Below are 16,071 nucleotides of genomic sequence, written 5' to 3' on the forward strand. Positions count from 1 at the left end.
ATTTCTCCTGCAGTCTATCTGGTTAGATTTCCTTTCTTTTTTTGGAAGCCAGCATCTTTTCCTCTTTAAAATCCCTTTTTAGCAACAGTGGGAATGATGTTGAGCATGGTAACATGGATTCAGAATCTTAAAATCAGCCCTGTTTGTTGTGACTTCTGTAGGTCAATGACAGGAGTCACTGTGTAGCCATCTAAGTTCTCTGATTTATCTTACAAACATTTCTGATACAAAGAAAAAATTGTGGAACCTCAGTGAGCTAGACCAGCTACTTCTTGGGGCTGCAAAATTTTAAATTGTTACTTAGAAAAACAAAAGGACAAGCCAAACACGCTGACTGATAGAACTATCACAGAGGATCATTGTAATCTTGTTCACTAAATCAAACCTGGAACAGAATGGGTTGATAATTCTGTTACCCTATTGGTATTGCTTCAAATTCTTAAATTGAAGTGCTGGATTCAAGGACGATCATTCCATTATTAGGCTTTAAGAGCCACACTGTTTTGTATTGCATCGAATATCACAAAATGAATAATATTGAAAAGCTAGAGTTTGCTACGTTTACACACTTGATGTACTCCCCAAGGCCAAGGAGTCTGGGCTGCCTTCTGTGAAGGCAGGAGACAAATGGGGAAGGTTAAGACTTTGCTTCCAGTAACCTGGCGCCTAGCTACCCACAAGGTCCAGAGCCACCCCAGTAACATCCTGAGAATGGCAGGACCTGCAGGTCCTAGGCTTTTGCCGGGTTGAGAGAAAGAGGTCTCAGGAATCCGGCCCTGGTCGAGTCCCAGCGCCAGTTACAGCTCTGCATCTGGGCTTGTTACTGCCCTGGGCCTTTTCCGGGCGTCTCACACTGCCAGAGTCACTAACAGCTTCATCGGGACAGAGTATCTCCTGCTAACTGCAAGGTCCCCAACACCTAGTTCAGTTCTGAGCCAGACCAGGGCTCACCTCCTCACTGGTCACTTTCCCGCTTGTTTTTGTCTTCCTAACCGTCAAGTACCTTTCGCCCAGTCTGTCCACCCCGGCAGCCCAGAGCCAAGTCTGGGCGGAATGGTGAGTGTTCAAAGCCTGGGCTACAGTTAGGGGATTTCGGGCGTCTCGAGTCTGCAAGCAGGAGCTTCTGGGCGGACTCCTAGGTCCCCGTCCCCGCTCCGGGTGGCGCTCGCGGGAGACGCGGGGCGCCCCCCAGTGGCCGCCCGTCCACGCCGCTCCGGGCCGGTAGGGGCGGTAGGGGCAGTGGCGGCAGTGGCGGCAGCGGCGGCGGCGGCGGCGGCGGCGGCGGCGGCGGAAGGGGAGGGGCGGCGGCGGCGGCGGCGGCGGCGGCCATGGCGGAGCCAGCCCGGGAGGAGCTCTCGGCCCTGGCCGCGATTTTCTGCGGGCCCGACGAGTGGAAAGTGCTGAGTCGCTCAGGTGACTACCCCCGCGAGGGAGGGGCCGGGCGTCCTTCCTCCCCACCACCGGGACTGGGCTCCCTGCCCCGGGGCCCACCCGCGCGGACCCGGCTAGTTGAAGGATGGAACGACACGCACCGGGACTGGAGATGTGTGGGAGCAGGCGGGAGAGTGAGGCGACCCCCACCAACGTGAACAGCGTGGCGGCGCTCCGCAGGGGACGGGGACCGCAGCGTCCAAGCCGGTGCGGCTCGCCGGCCGGCCCCCGCCTTCCGCGCCCGTCCGGCCCGCGCCCGCCCCGCTGTCACGGGCCAAGCGCCGGGCCCTGCGCGCCCGCAGCCCTGGTCCCGGAACGCACTCCACCCAGCTTCCCGGGCCGCCGGTGTTGACTTCAGCTCTCACCTTGAAAAGAGGCCTGTTCTGACACCCCCAGTTTAAACCCAACTGCCCCAAATTGTATTTTGCCCGTTGTAAGCTCTGTGCATTATTCCTTCAGGGCACTCAACCACAGTTTTAACTCTCTGGGCATTGAGTGTGCCAAGTTGCGGGTGGGCGGGGACCCTGCCTGTCACGTAACCACAAAACTCCGTGCACCTAGGACAGTGCCAGGCATATGGTAGTTAGTAAATGTTTGTTGAATGAGTCTTTGAATTGGCCAAGTGCTCTATCCGAACCTTTTCTCAGGTTTCCTAGTTGATAGCTCTTCCTTTGCGTTTTTCTAGTCCGCTGAAAGGTGGCTGTCAACTAGAGGCTCTTGGGGGCGCGTTGATCTAACTCACGTGTACTGATTCCCTGTAAACGCTAACAGGGTTTCAAAGACACCGCCCATGTCCTCTGGGAGCTTACAGTCTAGAAAGGTTCTTTTGGCTATTTTTTGATGATAGTTAAAACTTATTCTGTGACTTCTATTAAGTAAAAGCCAAAACTGCACTTTCAGTTTTCACTTAGCTTTTAAATACATTATGTAAATTTTTTGGCATGGGATTTAGCCTTCTGTTATGTTTCAGCAACTATTAAAATTGCCTTTCTGACCATAAATTGGTTGACCTTTAAGAAAGTAGTCTAAAAATGTTCTGGGTGTTGTGAGAAAACCATCTAGGACTAAGATGAGTTTCATGGTATCATTTGGTTGCTTATTCACACAGGAAGCCAGAGCTGGGCCTTTTCGTGTATTCCTCCTTGCATAACCTGTGGTCATGTGACCACTGTTCTGATCCTGACACTGTGAACCAATTCGGGTAATAGAGCTGCTTCCTTTTCAGTGCCTAGCCTGTCTTGCATCTTATATAGAAGCTATCATTGACAATCCATACGAAATAATTTATTTTTAGTGTTTTCTTGTCACCCCCCCCTTCTGATTGGATAGCATTCATAATTCTTCATCGTCGTACTCACTGTCTCCATGTCTCTATTGATAATTACTTCTGCCTGAGGCAGGCTGTTTGGGAGATCATCAGTTTTTCTAAATTCTTTCATAATGGCTCAGTTGAAATATCCTGGAAAAATGAACATATGATTTCCCATCACGTCTTAAAAAGGATGGAGTGGTAGTGAGCCGGGTCATGAGTACATAGCTGTGCATAAGATACTGCTGATGGGTCAGAGAAAATGTAAAAAAGTAAGCATAGAAAGAAAGAGAGCAGTTTCTTAATAGCGAAAACACTGTGAACCCTTTATCCGCTGTTAAATTGAGCATGACTTTCAAGCCATGCCTCCTAATTAATTTAATTCAGCATTCTGGCATCAATAAGTAATTGAATTATAAAAGAATTCAGTGTAACAACTTAGGACATTTTGTTGCTGAAAGGTTCATTGGAGAATAGAACAATTCAGTGATTGAAATAGGGATGTTTGATGTTCACAACTGGGAATTAAGGGTAAGGTAAGGCCTTCTTTAATAGACCACAGTAAACATACAGCGGGTTGCTGCCTGTCACTGTCAGCCTGGGTTGGAGGATACAAGATTGATACCAGAACATTCTTAACACCATCAGTTCCATTCTGGCCTCCCTGCAAATAAATGCTGCTGCTTTTTGCCCCTGGAATCAGGAGAACACTGTGGGACATTGTGGGTGGGATTGCACTTCTGGTATGAGGTTGCCCATGAAGAGTTAGGCTGCCAGCCCAAGGGTCAACCATAAGAGTGAAGAACCTGACTAATTGGAATCAGTTAGGTTGGGCTAATGTGTGCTGGGAATTTCGGGGTACTTAAGCACATGGCCTTGTTATAGTGGTTATAGTAAACTCATAGTAAGAGGCATCAGGTATAACTGTCTCTTATGGGTGCAAATGATGTAAACCCCCACACTGCTGTCTACTAGGGAGTGCTGTGGGTAGACCAAATCAGAAATATTCTACCCCTCCCTGTACAGTGCAGTCAGGCCAGGTGCCTGGTTTAATGGGGTCACCTTCCATGTACCTCATACTTCAAATGCATCTTACTTGGTGAGGGGTACTCTTAGCTTTGTTTTATGGAGAAGTTAACGGATGCTCAGGCTGGTTAAGTAACCACCAGGCACCAGAGTGTATGGACACTTGATAGAAATGGGGCTGCTCTATGAGGAAAAGAATTCTTAGCAAGGATAACACTTGTGAAAGAGCAATAATGAGCACCCAGAGAAAGGAGATGCGTGTCACCCAACTTACATTCTGAGTAATTTTGAAGGGGAGTGTGTGGGCATTCGTATGTGTGCACACCTATCAGATAGATGATACTGTTATAAATCCTTATTTTCCTGATGAGATAGTTAAGGGTCACAGATTATATTGCTGTCGTCAGTGCTCATTATATGTGGAGTCGTATTTCTGGAAATTGTGGATCAAAAAGTTGTAAAATGGGAGGTATATAAGACTCAATATCATATAATATGTTTGCACAGTAGCTTCAGAATTTTTGTCTTCTGCTAACACTCATGTTCAGATTGGATTGGGCCCTCTTGCAAAATGAATTATGACTGTCACCCACTGACCCCTCTAAATCTGCTCAGCTCTGTTTCCTGCTGATTGTCAGTACTGTGCTCACCTCTGTAAAACCAACTCAGCCTTGAACCTGACTTCTAAAGGATGGGATTGCCACTTTTAGCTTCACTTATTTTTAGTTTTCCTTTTGCTTTTTTTCTCTAACCACATTTTAAACACATATAAAAATCCAGCCGTAGCATAAAAACAAGCATGAGTGGATGCATACTTCTGGCGAGCTGCCTGGGAGGAAGAGGAAAGAAAGCCCCATGCAATGAAGTACAAGAGGGGATTGGGGCTGCTTCTTGGTTTTCTGAACAAAGGCTTACTTTGAGGATATCTAAAAATTGAAAAAAAAAAAAAAAGCAAGTAAAAGGAAAGTCAATTGTATATGGCTTCTTAATGGGCTCTAAATAAATCTGGAAGAACTCATTCTATTGTTTACATTTTCCAAAATCTTCTGTTATTGGACAGCATTCATTAAGTTCCTATTATATGACTGTGAAATAGGGGAAATCCTTAAAAATAACACTGCTGTGGAATTTGGGGTTCAGTTCAGTTTCTCCAGTTTGAAACTTTGTTGTTTCGTGTGTTGTTAGGTATATAATTTCTTGCATGTACTTGTAGGGAAGAACAAGGTCTGAAACCTATTTTAGTTAGTGTTTTATTTATGAAATTGATAACACTTATAAATAAGGCAGGGTGACTTCAAAACAAAACAAAACAACAACAACTAGGGAATTTTTATGTGAATTTCAACCAGAGGCAAGGCCTACATCTTTTGGTAGGCTCTTTGGATTAAAATAGTCTTGGAACTTATGAAAATTTTAGTTTTCTAGGGCAAGCATAAGTTTTCTGGGGCATAGATGTTTATTGACAATGATGAATTTGTGAGTTAATAGAGAGTTTTTTGAGGTCAGGGAGGGGCAAAGATTAGCATGAGATTTAGAGCAGATTATTTTTCTGTTAATCACTCTAAGCTGTTAATAGTCTTAAAGCAGATAGAGGCAACTTTGTTTTTTGTGTATCTCTCTTTTTTTTTGATGAAAAAGTCAGATTGACAGTACATGTGGTTATATGAAAAATTCTGACGTGAGAGAGAGCCAGTCTAATTGCATGTAGAAACTAAAGCAGATGTGACAGCAGGGTAATACACACACTTCTAGAGTTTTGGGGAGAAAATGAGTTTTTAAAAGAATGTATAATTTTATTACCACATTAAATAGCAGCAGAGTGGGGTTGTTATTGGGCTTTTCATTTTCCTATAGAGATAACATCATTTTGTATAATTTTTAGTTTGCAGCCCCAGTGTGTGTGTGTGTGTGTGTGTGTGTGTGTGTGTGTGTGTGTGTGTGTGTGTGTGTGTGTGTGTGTGTGTGTGTGTGTTGGGGGGGGGATGGGCAGGGAGTCGCTGTCTCTGAGAAGACCAATTAGGAAGAATGTTAATCCTTCCCAGTTCTTGAAAGAATCAAAGCAAATTTTCTTCTAAACATATAACTAATGATTTTACAATTTTCTAAGGCAAAAGTAAAGATTTCTCCCATTGCTTTTTTTTTTTTTTTTTGAGAGAGAGAGAGCGTGAGGTGGAGAGAGGGTGAGAGAATCCCAAGCAGGCTCCACACCCAGCATGGAGCCCAACACAGGGCTTGATCCCACCACCCTGAGCTGAAATCAAGAGCTGAACGCCCAACCAACTGAGCCATCCAGGTGCCCCTCTCCCTTGTTTTCTATTTGCTGACTAGGACCAGAAAATCACTAAGAGAGAAAAATACAAATTCATCAGGATTTGAAAGGCCAGATCAATAGCATTTCCACACTTTCTCCCTGGACTGCCTGTTTCTGTCAGTTGGTTACCTGCACTGGGGAGGAACAGGTGGGTACTTATATGGCAGAGATTGGAGAACACTGTGGGTTTCAGGGTTTTGATCAGAAAGGGATTCTTGCTTGAAGGGAAAAGCTTGCCTTGTGGACACAGGTACTATATTAGTTTCCTGTGGTTACTATAACAAATTTCCAAAAATGTGGTGGCTCAAAATAACACACATTTTTTTCTCTTGTTGTAGTCCTGGAGGTCAGAAGTCTGAAATCAGCTTCACCAGGCTGAAAGCATGTGGTCAGCAGGGCTATGTTCCCTCTGGAGGCTCTAGGGGCAGAATCCACTTCTTTGCCTTTACCAGCTTCTAGAGCTGAATTCTTGCACCCCTTCGCTCATGGTCCTCTATCTTCAAAGCCAGTAGCATGGCATCTGACTTCAGTGATTACATTGCCTTTTGTGGTACAGTTTCCCTCTGCCTTGCTCTTATAAGGACACTTGTGATTACGTTTAGGGCCCATCTCAGGATCCTTAACCTAATCACATCTGCAAAGGCCCCTTTGCCATGTTCTGGGGATTAACACATACACATTTTGGGGCCATTTTTTAGCCTATCACAGGTAGCAAGGACTTCTGTACCTGTGAGCCCCGTGGTTACAAGCTAGTGCTCAGACTGTTTAACTGTAAAATTTAAAAGTTTCTTATAACTTGTAAAATTATTTCTTGGTTGTTGTCTAAAAAGAAAATTTTGAGATATTCCAGTGGTGAAGAAAATAGTTCATTTGGTTCAACCATAATAGTTCTGGTATGAAAGTACCACAAAATAAGTCAAAGTACCATGGGAATCATAAGACAGATTTTAGAGAGGTGATGTTCATTGAATGATGAATAATGATGAATATATGAAGTTCTTCAGAAGTTATGCCTCCCCTTGAAGGAGAAAGTGGGCTCCCTAAAGGATTTCTGGAGAGTTTATTCAGTCTATTTGGTCATATGTTGTCTGTAGGTATTTAATAGTGCCCATGTCACATAGTGAAGTGTACTGATCTAACTGACATATAGGGACCCTATTTAATAATAAAATATTAAAAAAATAAGGAACTGGGTGGAAGAAAGAAGGGTTTTGAGAAACATGGATTGTAGAGGAATGTACTAAGTTAGGTCTGGAAAATTTTTCTTTGTACAGTACCCATTTTACTTATGTAAACACATTTTAGTTGTATCATTTTAATATGGTCTTTATAGTGGTCTTTATAATATAAAACACTATATAATGTGTTTCTGGGTGGTGTCTTAAAATAGTAGTACTTTGCATCTGATACCAAAGAGTCTATTAAAACAACAACAACAAAAACCTTTTTGTAGCAGATGTGTTTGGTCCCGTGTGAATCAACGTCTGTAACAAGAGCTTTTATATAAATGGAATCAGATGGCTAGAAAGCCATGTTAATGTTGTTTGGTTCTTTCAAGGGGGACACAGTCAGGTTCCAGTTGTTGAGGCTATTGAGCAGCAATCCAGGTATGAAAATGAGGAAGGTTTGCCTGCCTCTCTCGTGAAGGAGGATGGAACAAGGGTGTGTGGAGAAAGAAGTGGGGTAGAGAGAGGCAAGTTAGCTTCAAAGAGATTCGTCTGCACCCAGTTGTTCTACTCGGCTCTTCTGATCTGTGTGCTTCTGCCCCCTGCAGAATGAATCAGCCTGATGTTTTATCAACTTTTTGAAAAGTGGGGTGAAGCCGTGTGGAACACATCAGAGGGGTGAAGTCGAGCAAATCTGAAAGGGAGCAGTGTTTCATCTCCTAGCCTGTGTGTGCTTCCCTCCTCCTCCTCGTGGAGCCAGAGAGGGCTGAATTGATGTCTGCCCCATTTTAGTTCATCCTGCTACCTTCATGTTACACTGATACAAATACATTTGAAGTCAGAAAAGAGCGGGGCCAGGCAGTTACTGTCTCATGCACAGTCATCAGTTTCTTGGGTCCTGCAGCCACACAGCATTCCGGTGTTTGCTTTGACTTGGTTTTGCAACACGATGACCTTCCTTGGATGCACTGTGTAACTTTTAAATTAATCACTGATTTTATATATACGCAACACTCGTTCTCTGAATGTTCATGTGAGTTTATTACGAGTTTCCAGAATTAGAACTAAGTGAGGGTAGAAAAAAATTGTGTGATGAGAAGCCGTTCTGGTAAACCTGAATAAAAATGGGGCAATGGTGAATGTAAATGCCACAGAAACCGTGGGTGCTGGGATGCAGGAATCCATGAGTATATGTGTATGGTTGAAGGAGATAATCTGTAAATCAGGACTCTCTTGGGATTGTGTGTCTCCTTTGTAAAGTAACTCCAGTTTTCTCATGAAACATAAATTGACATCGGAAACGAAAATTTTAACTTCTTAGTGTGCCATTCAAATCGAATTATGTATAGCTAATCATTATTTTTGGATGCTTTCCAGAGACAGATGGGACCGTGTTCAGAATTCTCACAAAAGCCGAAGGACTTAAGGGTGCGGATGTACCTTTAGAATTGGTGTTCCATTTGCCACTCAATTACCCTTCGTGTCTACCTGGTATCTCGGTCCACTCTGAACACCTGACCCGGGCCCAGTCCATGACTGTGAAAGAGAAGTTACTTAAGCAAGCAGAGAACCTTTTGTCGGAACCTATGGTTCACGAGCTGGTTCTCTGGATTCAGCAGAATCTCAGGCACGTCCTCAACCAACCAGACACTGGAAGTGGCAGTGCAAGTTGTACTTTTGCAACAGGCACGATTGTGGATGATGGACTGTGGCTAACTCTTGTGCATTTAGATCACATGAGAGCAAAGACCAAATACGTCAAAACTGTTGAGAAGTGGGCTTCCGATTTAAAGCTGACAGGAAGACTGATGTTCATGGGTAAAATGATACTGATTTTACTACAAGGAGACAGAAGCAATATCAAGGTGCCAAAAAGTTTAATGTTGAAAATGAATTTGGCTATTTTCTGCTAAAATGATGTGTCTGTAAAGTGTGTTTTGTGACAATGGGACAGATTAATCATTAAGATGTTAATGGATCTCCATTTTTTAAGGAATGTCTCTATTTCCTAATTACAACTACAAACTTGCAAAGCTTGAAGAATAAGTAAATTATATCTTAAAAATTATTCCACATAATGAAAGGGATAGGTCATTAAAAAAAATCTCTGGTGTGTGAATGTTTCTCTAATTAGCTTTGAGCCTCGACTTTATAAATGTGCACTAAAAGTTTGTGCATATTTGTATCTCATCCCTCAGGCACAGTAAGGTGTCTGTTTGTGGATAGTGTGTAAAAGTTTTAACTTTTTGGCAGTGAAAAACACACCCTGACACTTTAATTTGGCTTCTGTAACACCTGGAAAGAGGAGCTGGTTCCTCCTAACCAGAATTTAGTGTTAGTGGAAGTAGTAGCTTCCGTAGGCTGTCAGCTTGTCACCTCCTACCTAACTTTTGCTTTCCACTTGACTTGTCTCAGCAGCTGCTTTCAAAATCATCATCATCTTCAGATTCTCCAAGTTCGCATGCTCAACTCATCTAACCTGTTTTATGTGGGACCAGACGAGGAAAGCTGCTTATTAATATTTTAAATCTTGAAAGCGCTACAAATCACTTAATAGGTTTATGCTTTCAAATGGGTTGGGTCAAGAATACTTACAATTGAATTTATTCAAAACAGACTTAGCTTGCACAACCTATAATCTGAAAGATTTGTAGACTAACTACCTAGCTTTTTCAGGATGAGCGCTTATCACAATACTTATTTGGCGTTTGGTTAACCAGATTAGTGCTGGGGTTGTAGCATATAGATACCACAAATAATTAAAGTTTAATTTAAATCTTGGTTTGAGGTCTGACCAAAGAACCAGATATTGCAAGGTGATCTCTAATATATCTATAAAATTTGACATTTTGGGTCAACTCCTGGCTGACAAAATGAATACAAATTAATTTCCTTGTTCATATTTCCCTAAAAGGCTCAGATATTTCTTTAAGCCAGCTCAGGAATGTTAGGCTAAGTGCAGCTGTTTTGCAGATGATGTTACTCAGATTGGATCCATCAATTAATTAACAAGTACTTATTCATATGACTAGAACTTGGCTAATGCAGAGAAATTAATACTTTTTATTTAAAGAGTTTTTTCCTTTTTATAAGCTTTCCCTAAAGTGCTATTTAATTTAAATATCTCTGCTAAATTTTTTAAGATTATATATCAGGATTGAGAATTACAGGTACATATTTATAGATGCCATCCAGTTTGGAATGGTCAGTGCTGTGTGCCTGTTCTTTCAGACACAGAAGTAGTCATAATACTGCCACTAGCTGGTACTATTAATTGTGCCAGGCTGACCTCTGAGCACTTTGTATATATTAACTCATTTAATCATCACAGCTTCCCATAAGGTAGGTGCCGTTCTGAGTACCATTTTGTGGAGTAGGTTCCTGAGGCACAGAGGGCTTAGCCTGGAATCAGATCTAGGAGGCCTTGAAGTCCAGATTTAAACCTTCTACCGGCACATTCTGCTGCCTAGTATAGGAAGACACTGTAGCCCTCTTACTGCTGGATTCAGAGAGTACTCTAGGCAGGAAAATAAGTCTGCAGGATCATGGCTCCTTTAAAACTAGGACTTGGAGATTCAGAGTAAGATATGTATTTAATGTACTGATTTATCATTTAGGAGTACCTGATTCTTCAGAAAACCTCCAAAGTAGATGTGGACTCAAGTGGAAAGAAATGCAAAGAGAAAATGATTAGTGTACTGTTTGAAACAAAAGTACAGACAGAACACAAAAGGTATAATTTAGTACTATTGCAGATGGAAAAGTAACTGAATCGATAATTACACTCTGACAAATCTAGGCATATTCATGAGTTTCTCTTGTATAATGCAGGTTTCTGGCATTTGAAGTCAAAGAGTATTCATCGTTGGATGAGTTACAAAAGGAATTTGAAACTGCAGGACTTAAGAAGCTTTTCTCTGAATTTGTGCTCAGGCTGGTAAAATGAAACGAAAGACAGGAATCTCTTAGTAAGACAGCAGTGGTGTTTTGTTTTGTTTGTGTTTTACGGTGGGTTTGGGGAATGGCTAATTGAAATCCTCATAAGAAAACAATTTTAAAGTTTCTCTGAAGCAAAATGATAGACACCATTCTAACTTCAGGGGGAAAAAAAGCCCATTTTGTTTATGGACTACTAAACAGTAAAAACACCCATGTATTCTAATTTTTGCAAGTAAAGGCTAGGTTCAATAGATGGAACATTACTGAAAGATAAATATAAAATGATGATGGTAAATGAGCCCTTGTGATTATATAGAGGATTTGTTTGGAACTGTGCAATTTTCTGGCCAATTTTCTTGTAATTAAATGAATTTTTTTAAAGATTTGTTTTCATGTTCACTTTATTTCATGTTTACATTTTTAGCATTTGATCACGATTTTCCCCCATTCAGCTTATTATGTCTGATGTTTTAAGTTGAATGTTAAGAAAAATATAACACTGATTTCTTTGTGAAAGTGCATAAACTGTTAGTTTAAATACAAACCAAAGAAGTTCTATAGAACGTGATTTTTGATCACTTTCTTTGGGGTCCTAGATAGCATGGTACTTGTTAGTTGTAGGATTAGGGAGTCAATTTAAATTAAAATTCTTATTATTTTTTGCGGGGGCAGATGGAGAGGGAGAGAGAGAATCTTAAGCAGGCTCCATGCCCAGCGCAGGGCCCAACGTGGGGCTTGATGTCACGACCCTAAGATCACGACCTGAGCCAAAATCAAGAGTCAGATGCTTAACTAACTGAGCCACTTAAAATAATTTTAAGGTGCCCCTTAAAATAATTTTTGGGAAAACTTACCTTCTGGTTTTACAAGGGGAGAAATGCTTCACATAAAATGAACTTGACTTGTTGGATGAAGGAAATGATACAGAGATACTATTTTTTTATTTCTTAGGAAATCTGTTAAAGTATGATAATCTTAAAATATATTTATTATGACCCAAGGAGAGAAGAAGCCATAAAATGAAAGCCTGTATTACAATCTGTAACAAAAGTGTAAGGAGGCATTTATGTTTGAGAAAGGATATTTGTGTTCGTAAAGCCAACTGTGCTTCCAAAATAAGGGTCCAAGTGATGGAGGAAAGGCCCTGCAAATCCCTCTCCCTGCAATCTGTGAAGTACAGTGATATCATTATAAAATCATAAGTGATGGGAGACATAAGTGAGGAAACGTTGCAGCATGTGGGTCGTGTTTCTTGATAGTGCTTCTCTGGGACCATGTTGGTTCAATCTGATTGTCTCACTTTCAGGTACCCTTATAATTAAATTATACCTACCTTTTGATCATCTTATGGGGTTCTAATGAGAGGATTTTTGGTTCATTTTACCTCATTCCAGGGTGTTTATGATTTTTTCTTGGAGAACTGGTAAATGTAGTTAGGTTGTTCTATGGGAACAGCATATGGCAAGGAGAAGCTAGGCTACTGGTATGCTAAACTGAAAATAGGCTTGAAAATTCGGGGCTGGTCATTATTACTGCTTCATTTGATTTACTAAGCAAGGAGATTAAAAGTTATTGCCACCAGGTCTGTCACAGTAGAAGTAGTAGGGGGCTGGTCTGAATTTTATCACAACAGAACTGCTAGTCCTTTATTTTACCTTGAATCTTCTCTGCTCAAGTGTTTTCCATACCATGCTTTGTGGTTCCTCTCCAAACTTTTGTCTTCAGATTTGACTCTCTACCCCTAGAGAAGAACTTGAATCAGGCAAAACTGAATGTTGGTAGTGACTTTCTTCCAAATTAATTAAATTTCTATTTGCTAAAATTATGTTTAAAAAGTATTGGTTATGATTACTTTCTTGGATGTTTATATCCGAGTCTTTCACAAATATACACATCAGAATGCAAAACTAACCTTGACAGTGTTAGAGACTTATATAAATTTAATTTGACCATCTCTGAATAAAAGAAAATTTAAAATTATATGCAAAAAGTCTTTAAGAGTCTTTTTGGTATTTTGTTAACTTTAGAAGAAGAGAATTGTTTCCATTGATATTTTTGCTTCAAACTCTGATACTTTCTTTTCAGCCTGAGGTACTTATGAAAAGATAATTAGGACTTCTGGAAGAAAGAAGAGGTGAGGCCAAGGGCTGGGACCCCTGAAGGACTACAGTGTAAGAGTAAGATTGAAGTGTAAATAAACTAATTGTCCTAGTACTATAGCTAGACTTTGAGGATTCTGTTAGGTCCAGAAAGTCTTAAACTTTGAATTTGGATTAAAGTAGTCCATTATTCTAATGCCCCCATATCTTCCAAATCTTTGGAGGAAGATAACATTATCCTAGGTGTCAAATTTTATCTATGAGTAATTTTAAAATTCAATATCCTGCAAATAATCAGAGATAATTGGACTCATGAAGAGACAAGATACTATCAGCGAGAAACAACAGAAACAATATACAATAGAAATAGACCCACAGTTACTCTACATGCTGGAATTATTAGACATAGATCATGGAACAGTTATGCTTAGTATGTTCTAGTAGACAAAAGCCAAACTTTGAACTGGTATTAGAAACTGTAAAAGGTGATATGGTATATTTGTATTTGAAAAACAACAAAATAAAAAACAAAACAAATTCTAGAATTGAAAAATATAAAAATTAAAGGACTGATTAATGAATTAAAGCCCAATTAGGAAATTAGAAACCATCTTAGGTATTTCAAACTGAATTTAAAACAGGAATTGGTTAGAAAGCTGGAAGAGCAAAAAGGAAAAGGAAGGGGACTGGATGACAGAAAAAGAAAAAGAGGGGAGGGTGATGTCCTCAGAGTTCAGAAATTGCCAAAAGTGTGTACCTGCTGTCGTAATTGGTCCCAGATCTGCTCACATGGTGCTGCCTGGACCAGAGCTAAAGCTGCTGATAGGTACTATCTTTGGTCTGTTGGAATTGCCACTAGCTACCACTACAGCAAATGCCAACAACTATCACAGTGCTGGAACCTGTGCTGCCGTCAGGTCAGATCTTCCCAACAGTTCCTCCTATTGACCAAACCCAACAGGAATCCACCTGGCAAAGAAGTCTGGGAAATGTAGTTTGAATATCCCAACCCAGAAGAACCACGGAATATAGGAGGATGAGAGAGAGAGAGAGAGGAGAGAGAGAGAGAGAGAGAGTGTGTGTGAAGTGAGAGGTGAGAGACCCGAGTACCTATAGCAAGTAACCACAATCTTCCCTTTTAGCTATTAAGCATTCCCACATACTCCCTACCCATATGTAAATTTCTGTACAATTATTATGCTTCCATCCATGCAGATTTAACTATTTTTTGTACAAATGAAGAGATTTTCACCTTCTCCCCCAAAGGGGGAGAACTAAAGTCCCATCAGTTACTATTATACTCACTGGTGTTAATTCTTCTAGTTCAATCACAATTCCACAGTTCCCCCTGGATATTCTGTAACCTAAAGATGAAACTGTAAAGTTCACCAACACCAACATCTCTTATGTAACTTGAGGGGAGGAAAGGGAAGAACTTGAGGGAAGAGGGAAGGAAAAATAGTCAATATATACAAAGATATACAGAACAAGCAATGAAACAAATTTTCATGAGTACTTTGGTACTTATTTCTATAACTGGTCATGAAACTACAGCTGATATTTATAACTTCTTCCTCTACTCCATTCTTCTTTGCTTTTGGTCAGTATTTTCACTGGTCAAGGCTCTCTACCTAGTATGGGGGCCAAAACTTCATTCTGGAAGGATCTAAGTCCTCAGTAGTTGAGTTGCTTGTTAACTGTGACTATTGAACAAGAAATATTAAGAGGCAACCCAACAGAGAATTCCCTGGGCTCCTGATATAGTTCTTGTTGACCTCATTGTGTATCAGTAACCCAATTTTGCTGTAATAATCAGGATCAATCATCCCAGCCATTATGGGAACCTCTTTGCTTGTTGGTTTAGTATCATAAGGAGCCTAATATATTCAAGTATCAATCTCAACTTCTAATTCATTTGAACCATTTTGTGTGCCCTGGTAGAAACATTCTTTCCATGGGAACTAAGACTGCCAAAGTTTAGCCCAAGTTTATGGAGATGGCAATAAAAAGTTCTGTGAGTGGATTATTAAATATAATATGAACAGAAATCCATCCTATTGTTATTCCTTGATTTCTGGACCCTTGTATTCTGGCAGTGGGACAAATACATCTTATAGTGATCACTGATTCAAAGTACTTTTTTTATCTTGTATGATAGCACCTCAACCTTTCAGAGTTTTGTCTCCCAGCTGGCCAAATAACTGAGTCTTTTGTAAGTCATTATATTACTTTATAAAGCTAGCCAACTTCTGGGTGATTTGATACATGGAAAGACCTATGCATTTCGTAGTTCATGAGCCCATTGCTACATTTCTTTTGTTGTGAAATAAATATCTCATTTAGAAGTTATATTGTGCTCTCACAATGTCTATAATATTGTGGTTGGTAGTATTATAGGAATTCATATCCAAAATAAGTATTTTATGAAGACAAATTGCTGGCCCTTCCACTAGAGAAGAGATCCAATGTGATTAACTAGGCACTAGGCAGCTGGTATCTCCCAGGAATTGAGGCCCTACTGGTGGCTCAGCATTGATCTCTGTTCATAGCAGGTTAGGCTCTTGGCAGTGATAACAGCAAGATCAATATTGGTGAGAGAAATTTTATGTTGCTGAGCCCATGTATAACTTCCATCCCTGCTGCCATATTTGCTTTGTAGAAGAGCCCACTGAGCAAGCACTGGGATGCTAGGGAAAGAGAGTGACTGATGTCTACAGAATGAGTCAACCTGTCCATTTGATCAATGAAGGCTTTCTCCACAGTGGTTGCCGTTTGATAAACATCACATGG

The 16,071-nt window shown here is 40.8% G+C and overlaps 1 protein-coding gene across 2 annotated transcripts; it reads left to right on the forward strand.

The window, feature by feature from the left end:
- The first annotated feature begins 1,301 nt into the window (after positions 1–1,301).
- On the forward strand, positions 1,302–11,611 carry RWDD3 (RWD domain containing 3). Of its 2 annotated transcripts, XM_027604390.2 has the most exons (4): positions 1,302–1,413; positions 8,621–9,108; positions 10,861–10,976; positions 11,075–11,611. In XM_027604390.2, the coding sequence occupies exons 1-4, from the start codon at positions 1,329–1,331 to the stop codon at positions 11,187–11,189; spliced, it is 804 nt and encodes a 267-aa protein (XP_027460191.1). In that variant the 5' UTR covers positions 1,302–1,328; the 3' UTR covers positions 11,190–11,611. The 2 variants fall into 2 exon arrangements, with proteins under 2 accessions (XP_027460191.1, XP_027460194.1); XM_027604393.1 differs by lacking the exon at positions 11,075–11,611 and having other exon boundaries at positions 8,621–9,061; positions 10,861–10,937.
- Positions 11,612–16,071: the final 4,460 nt, after the last annotated feature.

Source organism: Zalophus californianus, chromosome 4 (genome assembly GCF_009762305.2).
Source record: "Zalophus californianus isolate mZalCal1 chromosome 4, mZalCal1.pri.v2, whole genome shotgun sequence".
Lineage (NCBI taxonomy): Eukaryota > Metazoa > Chordata > Mammalia > Carnivora > Otariidae > Zalophus > Zalophus californianus.